This window comes from Ambystoma mexicanum, chromosome 5q (genome assembly GCF_040938575.1).
Source record: "Ambystoma mexicanum isolate Mex_15411 chromosome 5q, UKY_AmexF1_1, whole genome shotgun sequence".
Lineage (NCBI taxonomy): Eukaryota > Metazoa > Chordata > Amphibia > Caudata > Ambystomatidae > Ambystoma > Ambystoma mexicanum.
In genome coordinates, this window is record NC_090933.1 from 1,277,132,728 (window position 1) to 1,277,152,462 (window position 19,735).

General features: G+C 45.3%; 1 protein-coding gene across 4 annotated transcripts in view; it reads right to left on the bottom strand.

The window, feature by feature from the left end:
* The window catches only part of NRBP2 (nuclear receptor binding protein 2), a 464,081-nt gene that overhangs the window by 121,667 nt on the left and 322,679 nt on the right, over positions 1-19,735 (bottom strand). For all 4 annotated transcript variants that reach the window (XR_011278688.1, XM_069621852.1, XM_069621853.1 and 1 more), the window contains exons 10-11: positions 5,918-6,013; positions 3,849-3,981 (exon numbers count right to left, since the gene is read on the bottom strand). Coding sequence is in view for 3 of the 4 variants with exons in the window: in XM_069621852.1 (XP_069477953.1) it covers positions 3,849-3,981; positions 5,918-6,013 (229 nt within the window). In the remaining variant the exon portion in view is untranslated. The remainder of the gene's footprint in view (positions 1-3,848; positions 3,982-5,917; positions 6,014-19,735) is intronic.

The following is a 19,735-nucleotide window of genomic DNA, read 5'->3' on the forward strand; positions in this document are numbered from 1 at the left end:
ATGCATGAAAAGAAAAGAAAAGCAATAAATATTTGTAGAAGTTAAAAAGAAGGTTAATCCATTTTTTTTAACATTAGTGTTCTTGTGAAATCGTATCTTACATATATTTGAAAGTCGCTCTACATACAAATCGAAAATATAAATAGAAGAAATGCGGTAATCAGCTGAAAATGTATCATTTTATTTGGAAGATGCATAGTACATTTGCCATTCAAAGATGGTCGGCTTATTTCCAGAGAGCTTCCCTGCTTATTTCCAAGATGGCTGCCTCCATGGAAGAGCTCACTTAAAATTAAAGAGTTCTGAGATGGGCAGGGAATGTGGGGGGCGGGGAGGGCGGGATTACAACTGTTTCCCTTCTCAAATGCCATCTCCATTGGAAAAGCATTGCAGATCTACTTTCAAAGCACATCTTTGAAGCTCTTATGTTAATGACAATAGTTTCAGCTTTTAAGGTCGCGCTTTCAGCGCCACCTAATAGCCCAAACTAAAAATGTTCAATAAAAAGAACTCAACCCCCTTCTCATGGTTACAGTTCTGGTGTGAGCAGGGGGCAAAATGGAGATAAGGCAAGTTGCCTGCTGCAGCCAATGTACCTCCAATCTCTTGGTTTGGAGCGCCATTAAAATATGGCAAACTCGCAAGTGAAGTTAGTAAGCTCTGCCTGGGCATACACACCTCAGTAAAGCCAGTTGGAGAGGTTTCTTGGACTCTTTGGCTGTGCGTTCTCACGGTGGAGTAATGGATAAGGGCGACCCCGAAAATTCATGTGTGGGAAGAAACCGCATTCCTGGTAGCTGCACAATGCAGGCACATTTTATAACAAATGAAGTGGTAAACACTCTTTACATCATTGCTGTTTGTGCAGTTGTCCAAAATACCCAACACTCCAAGAGTAAAATAGAGCAATGGACTGGAAGTTCCAGCACAATATTGCCTTTGTGGTTATGGTTACATAGGAACATTTTGAGATTTGTGGGCATAGATATAGATGTCCTGCTGTCGTTTAAAGTACTGTTTCAAAGTAAAGGTCCTACCTTGTATTTTAAATATAATGAATGCAAAGATTGATAAGCATCACAGTTATGCATTGTGCGACATACTTTGCAGTTGGTTCTCCTGGTAGTACTGATCGTGCAGCAGAATGCCATCACAGACACGTGATGAACTCATCAGGGATGCAGTTTGCCTGCTTAGCACTGAGCAGCTCCTGTATAGATGGCTGAATGGATATCTTTACGGGACGCCTTTGCAGCTGCGAGACAGTGCGTACCTTTGCATCACAGGTTTTGTTCTCGCCCTTCTATAGCTCTGGGTATCCTTTCACAAGTTTCTTGATGCACGTGTGCATTCAGATTTACTCCTCGCCATTTTAACTTCTCTATGATCTCTTTCATGCTTGCACCTTTTGGGCGGCCACAGACCTCTGAAATGTGGCGCTGTGGAGAGAAATGAGTGCTGGGTTCTGAACATCATTTTAGTGCCACCTGTGGGAGCTCTGTACTTGACTTAAGCATAGGCAGGCACTTACTATTGTAAATGATTAATCATTTTAAACCTTTAGTTTTCTGAAGGGAAACCTCTCATTTTTGCAATGGTTTAAAAAAATGCATGTTGTGTATTTGAACATAAAAGTGATTGCTTAACACATTATGTGTGTCTTGATTAGAAAAAACTACGATAATGTTGAGTGGCACCATTAAAAACCAATGAGGTTTTGGCTGTTTTGCATATTAAAGAGCATTTTGGGAAGATAAGACTAAAGAGCTTTACATCTGTCATGTATGTCTGTGAGAGTTGTATGACTGAATCACTGAATACCTGAAGCACGCTGGGTTTGGTACAAGTTTCCTTTAAAAAAAAAAAAGTTTTAAAACGGAAAAAGTCACCCTAACAAAGCTTTTGCAAATATCAAGCACATATACAAGTTTGGCCATCAAAGACTTTAGCTGTCAGAGTGGAATGACTGCTAGCAGCTGAAAATTACTCACAGTGTTGGTTCAGGCAGACTTGGGACAACATTATTGGCTTTATACTTAAAAAATGACTACCAGTAAATTCAAAATAAATTGCAATCAAATGCTGCCCCTCTGGCAATCTGCCTGCCGGGGCCTAGTCAGCCTTGTTGTAAATACGTCTATGGTTGTGCGGGTAACACTCCAGTGGCACACCACGCTGAGCTATCTTGCAGGTAATGGGCTGCTGTTGTTCCTCTGTATAGACTGCCTGGGACATAACACCCATTGTCAAGCAGTCACAAAGCCCCGTTCTCAGCACTGATGTGTGCCTTCTGCAATGAATCATGGAGTGCTGCAGCCACAGTGTCTGTACAGGTAATGGGCACACGTGTGTGGCTATAGCCCTAAGCAGAACCCTTAAGAGTTGGGAATGGTGGGTGGTTGGAAGGCAGAGGCTGCTTAAAGCTGCATGCTGTGGCGGACAGTGACGAACCAATGGTTCTTTAAATGCTGCATTTTCTTTCGTTGTGCTCTCGTCAGTCTTAATAGTACTGTAAGCACAGCAGTGTGAGGTGCTGTGGAGAAAAGGAAGGTACAGTGTTTGCTTTGTGGGGGGGGGTCGAGTATGGGTTCGCTGGGGAGAAGGGGCGGGGCGGGGGAAACATAGTTCCACTCCTATTTTTCATTACACTTCGACCACAGACTAGAACAGTGTGCGGACATGACGAACAGGAGCGCCCCGCGCAGTCACCTCTCAGGTAATTATTTTTTTTTATTTATTTTTTACATTTGTAAAGTGCCCAAGAGCATCAGGGCACTGTTGCATCCGGTTACACTGATTAAAAACAGTAGAAAGTACTTAATGTCATGAAACAGGGGAGGACCTGTCTAGGTGAAGAACCAGGTCTTCAGAGCTTTCCAGAATGGTAAGTAGACGGGTTCTGCTCTTAGTTCGGGAGGGAGGGAGATGCAATATTTATTATTATTATTATTAATGAAACTACTCAACTTGCACGGCAGCGCCAGCAAAGCTAAACACTGTTGCTGCATGTGGTGTGACTAAGCCTGAATGACAGTTAAAGTAAAGTTGCCAAAACTCCACATCATAATTGGTCTTCAACGGGAACAGAAGAGACAGGAAAGGGCTTGACGCCTGGATATGAGAGTGGTGCGACAAGGCACCTTCAGAGCCAGTCGCCAACATCCTCCACCGCGCATGAGGCTGCGTAAGGCCGCCCACAATGAAGCCGTGCAAACATCTCGGCGGCTCAGGATCAGTGTGCATCACCCAATGGAGGGAGGGCAGCAAGATACAAAATGGCCGCATTGTGCAAAGTCTTTCAGCATTTGGGGGGTGGGGTTTAGACACACCATTGGTCTGGGGCTGATCTGACCCAGCCAGTGTACTGCACAATATTATGGGCTCCGCCTAGGAGGCTAGACACATCTATCAAAGAGGCTACATCATGCCACACAGTTAAGAAAAAAAGGGAGGGTGTGACGTAAGGGGATCTAGAAATAGCAAAATAAGGACATTCAAGAGGAAAAAGAAATAGGAAGCGATATGATATATCGCATTTATAACGCGCCTATACACAAGTGTTTCAAGGCGCGACGAGGGAAGGGAGGGGGAACAGAGGAAAGACAGACAACGATCCTTCTAGGCCAAGTGTCATTCAGATTGCGCAAGTGAATATGAAAATATGAAAAGGGGAGATGGAGAAAAATAAACAGAAAGAAAAAGGACAAGAGAGCAAGATAGACAAAGCGTGCAAGAAAGGTCAAGCGACCAGAAGAACTGGAAGCGTCGGGACCAGAGCGCAACAGAGCGGGAGCACCACCATCAGAAGCAAAGGGTGCGGGAGGGCGCAGGAGCTGGCTGGCACTTACACTGGTTATTGATGAAGCAATGGGCAGACAGAAGCTTGAGCGAGTGCACCTCAAAGAGCACGCGATGGAAGAGGAGGCTGTTAGCCGTTGGCCGCTTGCTGGGGTTGCTGGACAAACACTGGATGATGAACTCCTGCAATGGAAATAAAGAAGAGACTATGGAATAGACTCAAACAGAAGAGGTTGCTGTGTCTGCATGCCTCATGAGACGCCACACACCCCTACGTGCAGAGACTGTCCTGGAAACACTTCATATGCAGATAGAGGCAACCAATGAGAGAAGATGTCCTGTCCCCCGCCCCAGGGTGCAACAACCTATTAGCAGCTTCTCCGGCCGCTCCACCTGTATTCACTTGGTGGGAGCTTAGCAGAGCCACTATAAATACACAGGTTCAAAAAGAGCTTGGCTGATGAGCAGTGATATGAAAAGAAGGGTTTGGGTCATGAGGCCACAAGTCTTTGATCAGCAATATGGCCGCAAGCATACCTACAAAGGCCCACCATAAGACCTCCAAGTTGCTAATTCAGGACTTCCCTTATACCAACCAACGCAATCTGGTGTTTGGTGCAACTGCTACAACCGAAGTGCCCCAATACAGCAACTACAAGACACAACATGAAGCCCCGAACTGGGGTCAAGGAGCCCGGGTGATTGAGTAACATGTTGACCCTGCAGCCTACTGTAGCGGCTCGGCTTTAGCGCGCTACAAGTGCGGGGATCCGGCTACCCTTGACTTTGTAATGTACACCTCCAGAGTTCCAGAAGAGACTATGAGAACCATTGCACAGACTCGGGTGGCCACAGCTGGCGTGAGGCAGAAGGGGGGCATTAGAGAACTAAGACAGATACTAACCCCCCCCATACTAATAATGCACATTGATTGATCCCAGCTGAACTAGAAAAGAACTGGCCCAGTTGGCAGTGAGTGGCATCCACTGAATACCAGCAGTGGGACAGCCTCTAAATTACCCCTTTTACCATGAAAGCCAGCAGTCCATCGGGCAGTCCCTGGAGGAGCTGCCCTCATGGCCTTCAGATGACAGGACTGCCCCATGGGGGCGGGGGATTTCTATGCTGCACTCATAATTGCTGTGCTAGTCAAACAGGGCCTTCAAGGTGAGAAAGGGGCGCACTGGTTTGCTGTCAGGAACAAAGGAGCGCGTTTGGCTCGGGGAGATCTCAGGTTAGGTTTGACTGCAGTTTATCAAATATGCCCTTCACAGATGACGACACAACTATTTCAGGCATTTTTTAAAAGCAGTCCGGGCTAGGAGGATAGTTCAGGGGCAATGCAGTGGTCTTGGAAGCAGGGTAACGCAGAGCAACACAGGTTCGAATCCCGGTCTCGCACTTGGAGATTGGTCGCGGGTATTTAGCACTTTATAGAAGATGAATTAATTATTCAATTTCTTTGGGTGTTAAAATCCTCTCCCTCGACACCATTGTTCGGCTGATCTTCCAGGAGCTGGACGGTGAGTGTTGTAAAATAAAAGCTCTCAGTATTTACTCTACTGCAAGTATATTGCCCGAATTATAAACATTCTGTATAATTTTCTTTCTAAACCTCCACCCATTTTTTTTATCTGCAGTACAGGTTGGAAGCCTCGTCATTGGCATTACAGTTTACAAATCTTACATTTATGCCAATTCACACTTTAGGATACATTAAAAGGCACACACACCCTGCTTACTCTATAGAAAAGAATTACTATTGAGTTATGCAAAATATAAAAGTTTCCGTTGGTTAAAGAATTAAGCAGACTCTGAATAAATAACTTCTATTGCAATAGGGGTTAGCAATAACTAACAGACTCAAGATAGTCGCATGACAGAAGTTTGCAAGAGAGCTATGAGAGAATGAATGTGCCGGGAAAGTGAATGGTGCCGGGAAAGTGAATGGTGCCGGGAAAGTGAATGGTGCCGGGGAAGAGCGCAGCAATAAAGAGTAAGGGCAGCTAAGGGGAAAGTCCATTTGGAGGAGGGGTAATTGGGCACAGGGAGCAGACGGGGCATACAGATGTGCACTATGGCCGTACACTCCTATGCAGATACTACCAGCATCACTCACCCTCATGTTGGGGTCATCCAAGGACTGACCAGCGAGGGCAATTGCAGCTTCCGAGACGCGGGTGTCACCATTTCCTTGCAGCTCCAGGACGGCCATCTGTGCATAGACAGAGAAGACAGACATTACAATACAATAATCATTGCAGCGCCGGCTAACTCCTGATGTTTCCCCACTAATCGATAGCTATGATCATATAGCATTTGGCTAAGCTACCAATGAGCCCTAGGTTTTGGATTTCAGGTACAACAGAGAGACAAAGGGTTTAGGAAAGGGGTTCAGAAGACCACCTGGAACTTTATTAAGGTTTCCTATGTGTTACAGACAAAATAAATCTGTATTACAATCGGTGTGAGGTGCTCTCAAACAATTGCCATTTGGTAAAAACAGAACTCGGCTCCTACTAGTTGCACATTTTCTACTTTTATATAGAGAACTAGCATTTATGAGCCCTAACACTGCAATTTAAAACAAATGAAAGAAATCAAAGAAACCCATAAAACGTGGAAGTACCTTTGTGAGGAATTCAACCATCCGCGTGGTGGGTGTGCACTTGCCTGGGCTTTGAAAAAATTTGATATGAAATGATGGCAGATTAACCTCCTGAAAATGTATTGGGCTAATCCACACACATGTTCCTATGCTCAGTGCACGACAAACACATGGGCCTGTGCACCATGGGTGTACACAGCCTACAGGCGCCAACCACCCCCCTAACCCCATCACATTTAGTTGGAACGTGACAGCCAGGGGTACATCTAGGTATCTCAAAAGGGAGAGGGCAAAACCTTCCTCCGGCCATGGCCAGCCTGATTAAATGACAAAGGCTCCATGGATCTGCCCTATCCTTTGTTGGCCCTGCTGGTGGCAGCTATGCATACTGATGAGAGTTAATTAAAGCAGGCTCACGAAAGGCCTGGTCGCAGGGCTAACAAAAGACATGAAACCCCAACACCTTTGATATACATCTGTGTCAACCTGAAGCCAGCTCCTGCCTCTTAGTATCAAAGTCAGTGAAATGTCATGACTGGGACAGCCGTTTACAGTAGTCATCCCTGCAGGGGCACACCATTCAGAAGGTATGAGTATGTTGCTTGGCTGTGACCGAAAGTCTGGTCTCGCTGCAGCTTCAAGGGAGAACTGCTGCTTTAATCAAATCAGGAAACACAGAGGTCAATTAACCAGAGAGACCTTTCATCTTCAACAGACAGGAAGATAGGTGGGACTTGGCGGTACATGTTTTCACCCCTTTACCTTTCCTGTTGCAAAGCACTCTGGTTATGACCTCACGCATACAGGAGATTGTTGGTGGGGACCCAGTCTTGGTCCATTAAGATAGGCTTAGCCTACACCAATCACTGTGGCCCATTTGGTTTTAAAAGAGGGTCGAGCCCCTCTTTTGGGAGACCATCCGAGGACTTTGCAAGGAGTAACCAGAACAACTAATTTGGACCCTGGCTGAAGGTAGAGTCTGCCTTACAGCTTTTGCCAGTGAAGGAAGGCCAGGATTTCTAATGAGGGAAGCAAGATCGCTCCCCTAAACATCTCCCAGGAAACATAGTGAGATACCGAACCCAGAGGGCCCTTCAAGCAGCTCCAGGACTGGTACCCAGCCAGCACACAGTGTGTTCTGCTAGGCTCTGCAAGCAAGCGTCCTAGGTGGGAAATGCCAGAGAGTCTCTGAACCAAACCAAGGACAAGGCAGCTGCCTGCAACACTCTCCTCAGCTTTGGGCCGTCTGCCTTAAAGGACATGAGCCCAGTGAAGAAGCTAGGAGTACATCAACAAGCATCAACCAGCGTCTGCCTTAAAGGACTTTTTTTGAGCCACAACCGAGTGCACCACTGACTGTTATCATGCTGCAGTGGCCAACGTCATCCGAGACACCTCGACCAGTGTTTCAGACCGACCAAACAGTACTGAGATGATTCCCGATCCTGAGTCGCTGTGTAGGCCAGCCAGCAGCCGTCTGTCCAGCCTTGCTCGCCAAACTGTCTGCCACCTGATACCTGCAGCTGTCTCCCGTCTTGAACTCTGTCACAGAAGCTGCAAAGCTCCCTGAAACCGACTCTACACTGTCGAGCACCAAGAACTTCTCCAAGCACAAGTTACATTGTGGTTCTGTCCCCCTGGCTGTTCCTTAGTCATTGCTCCCTTTGTACTGAAACCAAGTATCCTTGAACTATTGTGATTGATTACTTTACCGACTACCCTCCTGTCAGTATCCAGAGTGCATCCCTTTTCCTTCTTGAAACTGTTCTCTGCATTCCTTTACAGGTTGGGTTGTATTTTGTAGAGTGCTAGAACTGTCTCTTGAATAATAATAAAGTAGATATTTGTATACAACCTTGAGAAATGCGTTTCATCCACACCACTTGCTGCGCCACATGCACAATTGTGTTGGAGTGAGTTACAACGCTGCTTGATAAATAATTTCAAATTTAAACCCACGACTCTTTTTCGGACTGCATCTACGCAGATCACATATGGACCCAAGCAGAAAAGCAGAGGACTAGCCCTGATTTGAGAAAGGCACAGTAAAGTGCCGAAACACGTGTAATCACATAGGGCCAGAAATAAATTGTATTGGATAACCATCAAACCAGAAATTAGAAATGATTTATCAAGCAGCATTGTAACTCACCCCAACACAATAGTGCATGTGACGCAGCAAGTGGTGTGGATTAAACACATTTCTCCTGTTTTTGCCAACGGAGTAGAGGAACTCGAGATCTCTGTTTCACGCACGAATGCAACACGTTTAAAATTATACTTGATTCTGGGCGCAGGGTACTTCAAAATGATATCACCTAAAAAGTTCCTCATGTGAAACATTTGTATACAACCTTGACTGGATTGGGTAATAATTGGATAATAAACATATCAAAACATACCACATGCTATCAGGGCAGACAGATTTAGTATTTAATTTACGTAAATTGGCACAATGACCCAAGGGTTTCTCAGCGCTAAACTGAAAGCTTAAGAGTGTACATGAGTAAACCAAAGGCACAACAAAAAGGTTTACAGTTCCTTTCTAAATTCATAGAGAGGGGTTCTTTTCCTGCTATTCAGTGGGAGGCTGTTCCATAGTCCGTTACCCATGATGGTACTGGATCGCCCATATGCCCTCGATCTTCCGAACCTTGGGACAAGAGAGGCGAAGGGACGAGCTTAGAAGCCGGGTTGAATGATGCCAAACAAATCTCCTTCTCAGATAATCGGTAGGGTTGCCATCGAAGGTCTCATGAATAGGTGTCAAAAGTTTAAACTTGATCCTGGCTTGAACCAGAAAGCCAGTGTAGCCTTTGCAAGATTGGCATAATATGGGCTTGTTTATGGGTGTTCTTAACTAGACAGGAAGCCCTGTCTTATAAGGTTTGGAGCCGTTGAATGGACTGCTTGGTTAGGCCAGCATAGAGGCTGTTACAATAGTCCAGTGTTGCGCCTATGATTGCATGTGCAAGTGTGGTATAGTCCACTTCTGATATCAGACGTCTGATGCATCTCCAAATCATTAGCTCGCTACTGATTTGTGAGGTAAGTGACGGAGAATAGTCAAAGATTATTCCTAATGATTTAGCTTGATCAAGAACCTGAATTTCACACTTGGATTCCGACATGTCAACAGACCGAGGGGTCCCTTTACAAAGCACATATGAAAAAGGGTTGAATATCATTTTGGGTCTATTCGGAATCAAAGCAATATTGTCATTGTATGATCCATCTAGCCGAAAGACTACCCAGGCGTCATCAGCAGAACAACACCCAGATCAGTTAAAAGATCATGCAATGATTTAACAGATGTTGAAAAACAAGGGTGATGTATATGCCCCCTGGGGTACGCCACACGTAAGGACGTATGAGCCAGATGAGTACCCCTTAACGTTTACTCTTGATACTCCACTTGGCAGAAATGTGTTGGAATAACTTACTGCCGTCTCACATACTTTAGCCACTTCCATAAGCCGGTCCAACAGAAGTGTCGGCAATCCGCAAGAAGAGAGTATCTTGAACATCCAATAATGCCACATCTGCACAGTGATTCGGCCGGAAACCAGCCTGCCTATCCCCCAGTAACACTTTGCTTTCCAGGTGATCCTGCAGTTGAATTTTAGCAGCCTTATCTAGTACTTTCAACAGAAATGGGACTTTGCAGACCGGACTACAATTTCCTACATTTCCTGGATCCAAGGAATGCCTAATTAGCAAAGGAGTAATACAAGTCAGTTTTAAAATATCAAGGATCCCAGCTGTCTGGAAGAACTGGTAGTAAACTGTGTAATCAATGGGGACAGTGCGTTATAACCTATACAGTCTGTAGGGTTTCATGTCATGACTATATGTTGCCTTTGCCACTGTAATGCACTTGGGGACCAGAGTGTGAGCGTAGTCCGTAATCTTGGGCAGCTTTTTATCTGAATTCTTATTTAGGCTATTTGCTGCACTGCACTTATCCAAACTAAGAATATTGTTGACCACATGGTCCATGTGATGCATAGCCCTGTCTTTACGGACCATGCTAGCCTTTTGATCCGTATCTTTAGCTGCCTCCAACTTTGCCGAAGGCTCCTGCCAATTGTGAAAGGAAGAGAGTCTACTCCCGATATCTTTAATATTTTAACTAAAGGCCAATTGAATCTGGTTACATCAAATACCAGTCCAATCTCTTTTGTGCTATCTGGGTAATTCTTTTGCTCCTGTAAGAAGTTGAACATTGCCTTTGTAAGGTTTAGCGGCTCTCAAAAGACGCTCGGTCAGAAATGTTTGTTTGCCTCTATTTAGGCTGCCTCATATCTTGCCCACAGGGACTTTAATTTCAAGGCATTTGCTTGGTCTGGGTATCACCTCCAAGTATGTTCCAATTTTCTAACATCCCTTTTCATGTTAGCAAGTACTTCGTCACCCTATTTATTCCCATAATGTTTGGCATTAAGTTTGTCTGATGGGTGCTATCTCATCAATAGTATGAGAGATGGTAGAATTGTGCAAGTTCTGCTACCCCAATGCCCTCCGCGTCTTCAGAATATTTCAGACTTTGCAAAAATGGGGTCAAGCTCATACACCAATAATGTAGGTTTACTTGATGATCATCTCGCCATTATTCATCAGGCTACTGATATATTTCTATTCAGTCCAACCCACCCATGTCAGTGAGCCATTAATTTCATTGATATTGTAAGCAAATACCCAGCCGAGAGATATCCCTCCCTTCCCTGACATGAGTGGAACATATATCTAAATATAGACAGGACAATAAGCGGAGCAGAGATATTAGTCTTTGATGTTATGTCGGCAAAGCCCCTGTAGAAAGAGGGGTCATATTTAGGTACACGGTATACAATCATTAAATTAATGGCATAAGAGACAGGGGTGTATGATGAGGTCTATAAGATTTCCCCATTGGAGATTAAGTAACGTATCTGTATTATTTGTATTTTATTTATTTGTATAGCGCACCAGGCCCAAAGGCACCTGGGCGCATATCTTGGTACAACATAGGTGCAGGTTAGACAGTAGTTACAGTTACAGAGGGTTTCATAAAATGATTCATAAGGTGACCATGGGTTACAATACCGATAAAGATGCGAGAAAGCAGGAAGGGCAAAATAGATGCAGTACATAGTAAGCAGTACATAATAAGCAGGAAAGACAAGATAAATACAGTACATAGTAAGCACAATATACAGGGTAGTTATTGGTGTTGTTGAGGGTGAACACAAATGGATTATTACATCAAAGTCAATGTATGGAATACAACAGTATCTAAAAGTTAGAAGATGGATATTGAGTGCAGTAGCAGGTAACGGCTAGTCTTGTGTGGAGGATAGCCAGAGTTTAGCTTTTTGTTTGAATAAAGTTGGAGTAGATTCGGATCTTATGGTTAGTGGAAGCGAGTTCCATAGTTCGGAAGCATGAACTGGGAATCTTACACCACCAGCTTTCTGAACTTTGTATCTGGGGATGGTCAGGCAATGTGCTTGAGCCGATATAAGTAGCCGGGTGGGCACATACTGAGAGAAGCGAGAGGCTAGATAGAGGCCTGGTTGTTCACACATTTGTGTGTGAGGGCGTGAGATTTAAGTGATATTCTTTGTGTTACTGAAAGCCAGTGTAGACTCTTCCTTGTTTCGGGATGTGTACAGATCTGGGGATGTTGAGGGCCGCTCTAATGGCATTATTTTGAGTAACCTGGAGTTTATTGAGGTTACGTTGGTTAGTCCCTTAATATAATGCATTGCAGTAATCGAGTTTAGACATAACCAATGTCCTGGCCAGAGTAATGCAGTTCTGTGTGGAAAGGAAGGGACGGCATGCTGTGATGAGCTTGCATGTGTACGCAGAGGCAGAGACAACAGCATTAGTTTGTCTATTGAGTGATAGCGTGGAATCAAGATAGATTCCTAAAGTTTTGGTGTCAGTGGACACTTTGATGGAGTTGCCATCAATATTGAAGGTTTTGAACGATGGGTCAAGCCTATTCAGTCGCTGTTGGGATCCCAAGATGAGAAGCTCTGTCTTGTCATCGTTAAAACAGCGCTCATGTTGGGCCATCCAGGCTTGAATGACTTGGTAGATGTCGTTCAATGCTTTGGAGTCAACCTTGTAATCACCAGTGATGGGAATGAGTATCTGTGTGTGGTCAGCATAGTTGGTGTAAGTGACACCCAGATAATCGAGTACATCAAACAAAAGTTTGGTGAATACATTATAAAGTGTTGGTGAAACACAGGAGCTTTGTGGCACCCCACACGGCACTGGAGTCGATCAGCGGATGAAGTGGGTGAGAATACTCATGTGACTATTGTCCAGGAAGGGACTGATCCATTTGGTGTCTTTTTCAGAAAAGTGGGCAGCTGATTTCAAATGGCGACAGAGGATTTGGTGATTGACCAAGTCAAAAGCTGCCGAAAGGTCAAGGAGTAATAGAAGGGCCAGTTTGCCATTGTCTTTTAAGTCCTCAATTTGAGATCTAGTAAGGCTGTTTCTGTCCCGTGCTTGAGTCTAAATCCAGATTGTCTAGTGCCGAATAAATTGTTTGTTTCTAAGTACTTCTGGATCTGTAGATATGCTGCTCTGTCCAGTATTTTTAGACGGAACGGGACCGTAGTGATGGGTCTGTAATTAGTTGGTATACAGGGGTCAAGGGTGGGTTTTTTCAGCAAGGGGATGACCCAAGAATCCTTAAGATTGTCAGGGACAATGCCCGACTGAAATGAGGAGTTGATAAAGGTATGGATGAAAGGGGCAAGTTCATGCGCAGATTCCTTGATAGTGGAGGCAGGACAGGAATTTCCCTGTCAGTTGGAGGGTTTCAGTTTGCTAATGATGCTTTCTACCTCTAGAATGTTAAGAGGAGCAAAGCTGAACGGTGTATGAGTGAATGTAGGGGTAGTCGTCTTAATGGTCGAGTGTTTCGTTTGGGAATTGGTTTGTAGGCAGCTTTGCTTAGCATTAATTTTAGGCTGTAGGGTAGTTATTTTGGTGAGGAGGGCTTTTTGAATATTGTTGCACCCAGTGCTGTCTTTGCTGCAGGTATCAGGGATGGACGAAGGGGGTTCTAGTTCTTTGAGAATTTTGAATAACTCCTTCGTGTTAGATTCTGCTTGCGAGATACATGGGTTGTACGTCTCTTTTTGCTTGTACAATCGCTTGAAGAGGTTGTCTTTGTTGGTCTCACATGGGAGACTTTTCCAGAGAGCTTCTGCGTTGCGTTTTTCTTTGCGTAATACTCTCAGCTGTGGGGTGAACCATGTGTTCAAGTGAGCACGCTGTTTAGAATTCCTTAATTTGAGAGGTGCTATGGTATTGATAGCTTTGAGTAGGGTTTGGTTAAAGGTGTCCACTAGGACTGTTGGGTCATCATGCAACAAGGCACAATAATTAAGTATTGGTAAAATGAGAAGGAGCAGTTTGTCCCTGGTGATGTCCTTTTTGTTTCTTGTGGGTATGAAGGGTGCAATATTAGGTTTGGGACGTGGGTCATTGGCTGGTATGTTAAAGATGATGATGATGTGGTGGTGGTGGTCAGACCATGTGCATGCAGAGTTGGAGCTTATAGATGTGTTACAGTTTAGGTCAGAAATCCAATCGAGCGTTCTTCCCTTGTTATGTTTAGGTTCGAGAATGCGATGAGAATCCTAAATTGGAGATATTAGTGGCAATCTCGCCGGCATGGAGGTCCTTAGGGTCCGATAGCCCGAGATTGAGGTCACCAAGTAGTAAGACTTGGAAGTTTGGTTTAGTGTTGTCGGTAAGTTTAGTTTTAGTTTAGTTTATTATTTGTATAGCGCCGCCTGGCCCTAGGGCATCCAGGCGCTTGCGATGAATACAACAAGAATAATACAACAGAAATGTACAAACCGATTACATATTTACAAATTTACAGTCTTGGTGCATGCTAGTAAGGTAGGGCTAGGCAGTTTACGTTTCTTTGGATAGAAGCCAAATTTTGGTGTTGTGTCTAAATCTGTGAAAGGAAGGTTCTGATCTCAGCTCGAGTGGAAGTGAATTCCAAAGTTTGGAGGCAAGCACGGGGAAGCTGGAGCCACCTGCTTTTTGGAGCTTAAATCTTGGGATATTTAAGCAATGTGTTTGAGCTGATCTGGTAGGGCGCGCTGGGGTGTGGTGATTGAGATTGTCGGATAGGTATCTGGGTGCTTGGTTAGCTAGGCATTTGTGTGTGAGTGAGATGGTTTTATATTCAATTCTTTGTGGTATGGATAGCCAATGGCAGGTGCGTCTGGCGTCCGAAATGTGTTCATGTTTGGGTATGTTCAGGGCTGCTCGCAAGGCGTTGTTTTGTATGACTTGTAGTTTGTTGATGTTTTTCTGACTGGTTCCCAAGTATAACGCATTGCAGTAGTCAACTTTGGAAAGGACTAGCGCTCTGGCTAAGGTGATGCAGTTGGATGGTGAGAGGTAAGGTCTGCTGGCATTGATGAGTTTACAGGTGTAAGCAGTGGCTGATGATATGGAATTGATCTGTCTTGTCAGTGTGAGGGAGGAGTCGAGGTAGATTCCTAGGGTTTTGACGCTGTTAGAGACGATGATGTTATTGCCGTCTATAGTGAATGCTTGATAGAGTTTGTCGAGTTTATTAAGTCTGGGTTGGGAACCTAGGAGAAGAAGTTCGGTCTTGTCGTCATTGAGGCATAGGCCATGCTTGGCCATCCATTCTTGGATAATGGAATAAATGTTGTTGAGAGCAGTGAGGTCGGTGGAGTAGTCGCCTGTTAAAGGGATCAGTATTTGGGTGTCATCTGCGTAGTTGGTGTAGATGACACCCAAGCGGTCCAATATGTCAAAGAGGGGTTTCGTGAACACATTATATAGAGTGGGGGAGACGCAGGAGCCCTGGGGGACACCGCAAGTGACTGGGGCTGGGATGGCAGAGGCTGTGGGTGCGTAGACTCTCATGGATCTGTTGTTAAGGAAGGAATGGATCCATGCGTTGGCGTTATCTGAAAATTTGGCTGCTGAGGATAGATGTTTGCAGAGGATGTCGTGGTTGACCAGGTCGAAGGCGGCCGATAAGTCAAGAAGGAGAAGGATGGCTAGTTTACCATTGTCTTTAATGTTGTCCATCTGTATCTTAAGGTCAATCAGGGAGGTCTCAGTGCCGTGTTTGGGGCGGAATCCTGATTGTCTGAGTCCTAGTAAGTTATTTTTCTCAAGGTGGTTCTGTATCTGAAGATAGGCAGCTCTGTCGAGGATTTTTAGTAGGAAGGGTACGGTCGTAATGGGTCTGTAGTTGGTGGGGACATTAGGGTCAAGGGTGGGCTTCTTAAGTAAAGGAAGAACCCAGGAGTCCTTGAGGTTGTTGGGCACTATGTTGGAGGTGAAAGATGAGTTGATGAGGGAAGTGATGAAGGGAGCAAGTTGTTTGGCTGCATCTTTAATGACTGGGGCTGGGCAGGTATCGCCTTGGCATTTGGACGGTTTAAGAGAGTAGATTATTTCTTCAACCTCTTTGATGGTTATGGTGGAAAACTCAAAGAGGTTATTGTCATCATTTTGGGGGGTGGTGTGGGTGTGTGTAGAGGGGGTGATGTTATCAGTGAGGGTGAGGCTTTCTTTCTTTGCCAGGATTTTGGCTTGTAGTGTGGCAATTTTGCCTAGGAGTGCTTCCTGGATGCTCGTGCACCAGTGGATGTCTTTGTTACAAGTGTCTGGAGTGGGGGAGGGTGATTCGAGTTCTCTCAGGATACTGAATAGCTCTTTGGTATTAGATTTGGCGTTGCTGATTCTTTCATTGTACATGTTTTTTTTAGACTGGATGATGGCTGATTTATAGATGTTCGATGCCAGTGCGTAAGATGTCTTATTAATAGTGGATGGTGACTGTTTCCATGCTAATTCAGCTTGTCTTTTGGATTTGCGGAGTGTTTTTAGTTTGGGGGTGAACCAAGAATTGAGGTGTGCTCGTGGTTTGGCTTTCCGAAGCTTGAGTGGTGCTATGGTGTTTATGGCCTTAAGGATAGTTGTGTTGTATAACTCTACTAGTTCAGTAGGGTTGGTCATGGTGGGTGAGAAGTCGATGATGGGTTGGAGTAACGGGAGGAGTTTCTCTAGTGTGATATTTTTGTTGTTTCTTGTGAGTGTGGGTGGGGCATTGGAGGAAGGCCCTGGTGTTTGAGTGCCTTTGTTGATGGTGAAGGTAATAAGGTGGTGATCAGTCCAAGCGCATGGAGTGTTGGAAAGGATGGTAGTGTTGCAGTTGAGGTCAGCTATCCAGTCAAGGATGCGGCCTTTGTTGTGTGTGGGTTGTGTGATATGGTGGGTGAGTCCTAATTCTGAAATTGTGTTGGCGACAGTGTGAGCTTTGTCATCTTTCTCATCATTGAGACCTAGATTAAAGTCTCCTAGGATGAGTAGTCGACAGTTAGGTTTGATATTGTCAGAGAGTAAAAGGGCTATGTCGTCATTAAAGGATAGTATAGGGCCTGGCGGTCTGTAAATGAGGTGGATGGTGATAGTGCTTGTGTGCGTTGTGTATAGTTTGAGGGTGAGTAGTTCCGCTGATGGCAGTGATTGGTTTTGTATGTGTCTTATGTTGATGGAGCTTTTTGCAATAATGGCTACTCCACCACCTTTAGCTGTTTGTCTGTCTGCACGGTAGATGGTATAGTCATTGGGTATAGCAAGTGATAGAGAGGGGCCAGACGCTGGGTGGAGCCAGGTCTCTGTAATAGCTATGATGGACATGTCATCCGAGAATGAGGTGAGAGGGCCTGGAGGTCTGTAGATGAGGTGCAATGAGGCAGTGTTGGTATTGGATGGAGAGAGTTTGACTGACAGGGACTCGGCAGAGCTAAGTTGTATGTTTGGGATTAGTCTCATGTTGATGTCGTCTTTGTGTTAAATGCAACGCCTCCTCCTTTGGAGAGGTTAGAGTGGCGGTCATTTCTGATCATGGAGTATCTGTCTGGGATAGCTAAAGCCAATAGCGGACCTGAAGCTGCATGTAGCCAAGTTTCTGTGATGGCGATGAAGTCAAGGTTTTGTGATGTGATGAGGTCAGCGATGTCAAGAGCGTGAGCCGGAAGGGATTTAGCATTGATAAGAGCTCCCTTTACCTCTTTTTTAGGGGAGGTCATAGGGTGGTCGGGCTGTGCCTGCATAGTAGGAGGCGGGTTGATGGTACGGCGTCGGTGAGTATTATGATGGGAGCAAGGTATGTGAAGGAATCTGGATCTCAATCTGCGATTCCTCATGTGGGGTGAACAACGTTGATTGGGGGTGGGTTTTGTTGCAAAGTGTTGTAACCACAGGGCGGGCGAGTTAAGATAAGGATTGGTTGTGTGGACAAGGTTTGAATTTATAGTGTTGCTATAAGTGGGCATGATGGGCGTGGTGATGTGGTGAGCCAGAGGTTTGGTGACAAGGTTCATGGTTGAGAAAAGTGTAATAAGATAGTGGGTCTCGGGTGTAGTGATACTACGCGATACACTGCGTGTACAAGCTGGCAAGGTAGTCGTAACCAGGTGTGCAGAGAGGAGGCAGACGAGGAGGTGCAGCAACATAGCGAGACACAGAAGCAATGTGGGCTGGCTAGATATAGGTAGACTGATAAGAGTGTGGCAATGGAACGTGGTCAATAACACTGTCACTAATGGTGGTTGTGCACAGTAATGAGATACAAGTCGGAGAGCATGCTATTAAGTGCTAGCACAATCACACGTAAGCGCGAGATAAGGGGAGACGGCGGGGGTTATAATGCATAAAGCAAGCACTATTGAAGGCTAACAATAAAGAAAGCAAAGGTTCTTTGAACATAGCTATTTCACGGCAATGCAACAACTCTACAGCAATTTGTATTTAGTGATGGAGCCCACATGTTGGAAAGGATACAAGGCGTGACTGCGAGTCTAGATGCCACGTAGTATTAGGATGTACAAGAAAATGCAGAAATGAAGGAGTGTAACAATAAAAGTGCACATCAAGACAAAGGCAGTATATGAGCTGTGTCTTACGTTAAACAGGTTACAGGGGATAGTTATTACTGTCGACTAGCAGAGAGTCAGGATTAGTACATCGCTGGCCTGTGATGCTATAGGGCGTGATCGCCCAGTATGTGCTCAGTGATTCGGGGTTAAGGTATGCATGATTGCAGCAGGGTGATCAACACATGGTCAGTCTCTTCCCGGAAGTCAGGAAGTTGGCAAAGTGTTTGGCCGGTGTAGTGCGAGGTAGTGGATGTCTGATGGTTTCTGATGAGAGTAGAAGGCTCTTGGTTCCGACTGCATTGATGAGTCTACTGGGCATCTAGAGATTGGGCTCGGCAAGGGGTGAAATGTTCATAGAGGGGGTTCCGCGGAGCAGTGTCCTGTGCCGTTCTGCCGGTGCAGACAGGGGCAGACAGGAAGGGGCCTTCGTCTGCGTGGGCCTTAGGCGAGATGGGCCAGCTTCCGCCTCCGGCTTGCCTCACTGCCTATGGCTGTGTACCCAAGTTGGTTGCTAGGCAACCATTGTAAACGTGGTGAAAGCGGCGGCCATCCAACGTAGCAGAGACTTTAATTTCCCCAAATCCCTACTAATCAAAGCTACGCCACCTCCCCTCCCTGCTGACCGGCTTTAGGTGATCAAAGAGAAACCTGGTGGGAGGGAGGCCTTAATAGAAGGCCCTGAATAATCTCTGAGCCAGGTTTCTGTAATAGCCAACGTGTCTAGATCTCCATCTGTAGTGAGAGCAAATATTTCCATAGCATGAGCTCGAACGGAGCAGACATTTAACAAAGCCCACGCAAGATGGTTCGGATCTGAAGCATTGGAATTTACCTTGCAAACAGGATTGACATCCGCAGGCTCGCGCATCAGGTCGTCTGTACCAGTCACCCTAGAAGGGCACATCTCGTAAAGAGAGGAATGAGGCGATTTATTGCACGTTCCAACTGGATCAGGGATTCCCTTGTGTAGGGGAAATGTGGTCACTACAAGTCTATGCTTGCGTGGGAATATAGTTGCCCTCACTATACGAGTAACCATTTTATTGGTTGAGGATTCTACGTAGGTTGAGTGACTTGCCAAAGGCACTCTGCTAAACCCAATAGCTGACTCCCTGATGGTCTTTGCCTCCAATAAGGGAAGCATGGAAGGGCCATGAACTATACCATCTGGCTTCTGGCTCATATGTGATTTAAGGCCTTCTATATATTGGTGGCTGTTTCTATAATGTCCTCATGGGATACGGTAAGGTATTTCTTGATGATATTCGCTACTCGTGCAGTGTGAAACAGTATATTTATTTCAGAAATAAGAAGGCACACAAGCTGTACTGTGACAAGAGCCTTCTCGGTGCAAGTTAGTTACGTCTGACAG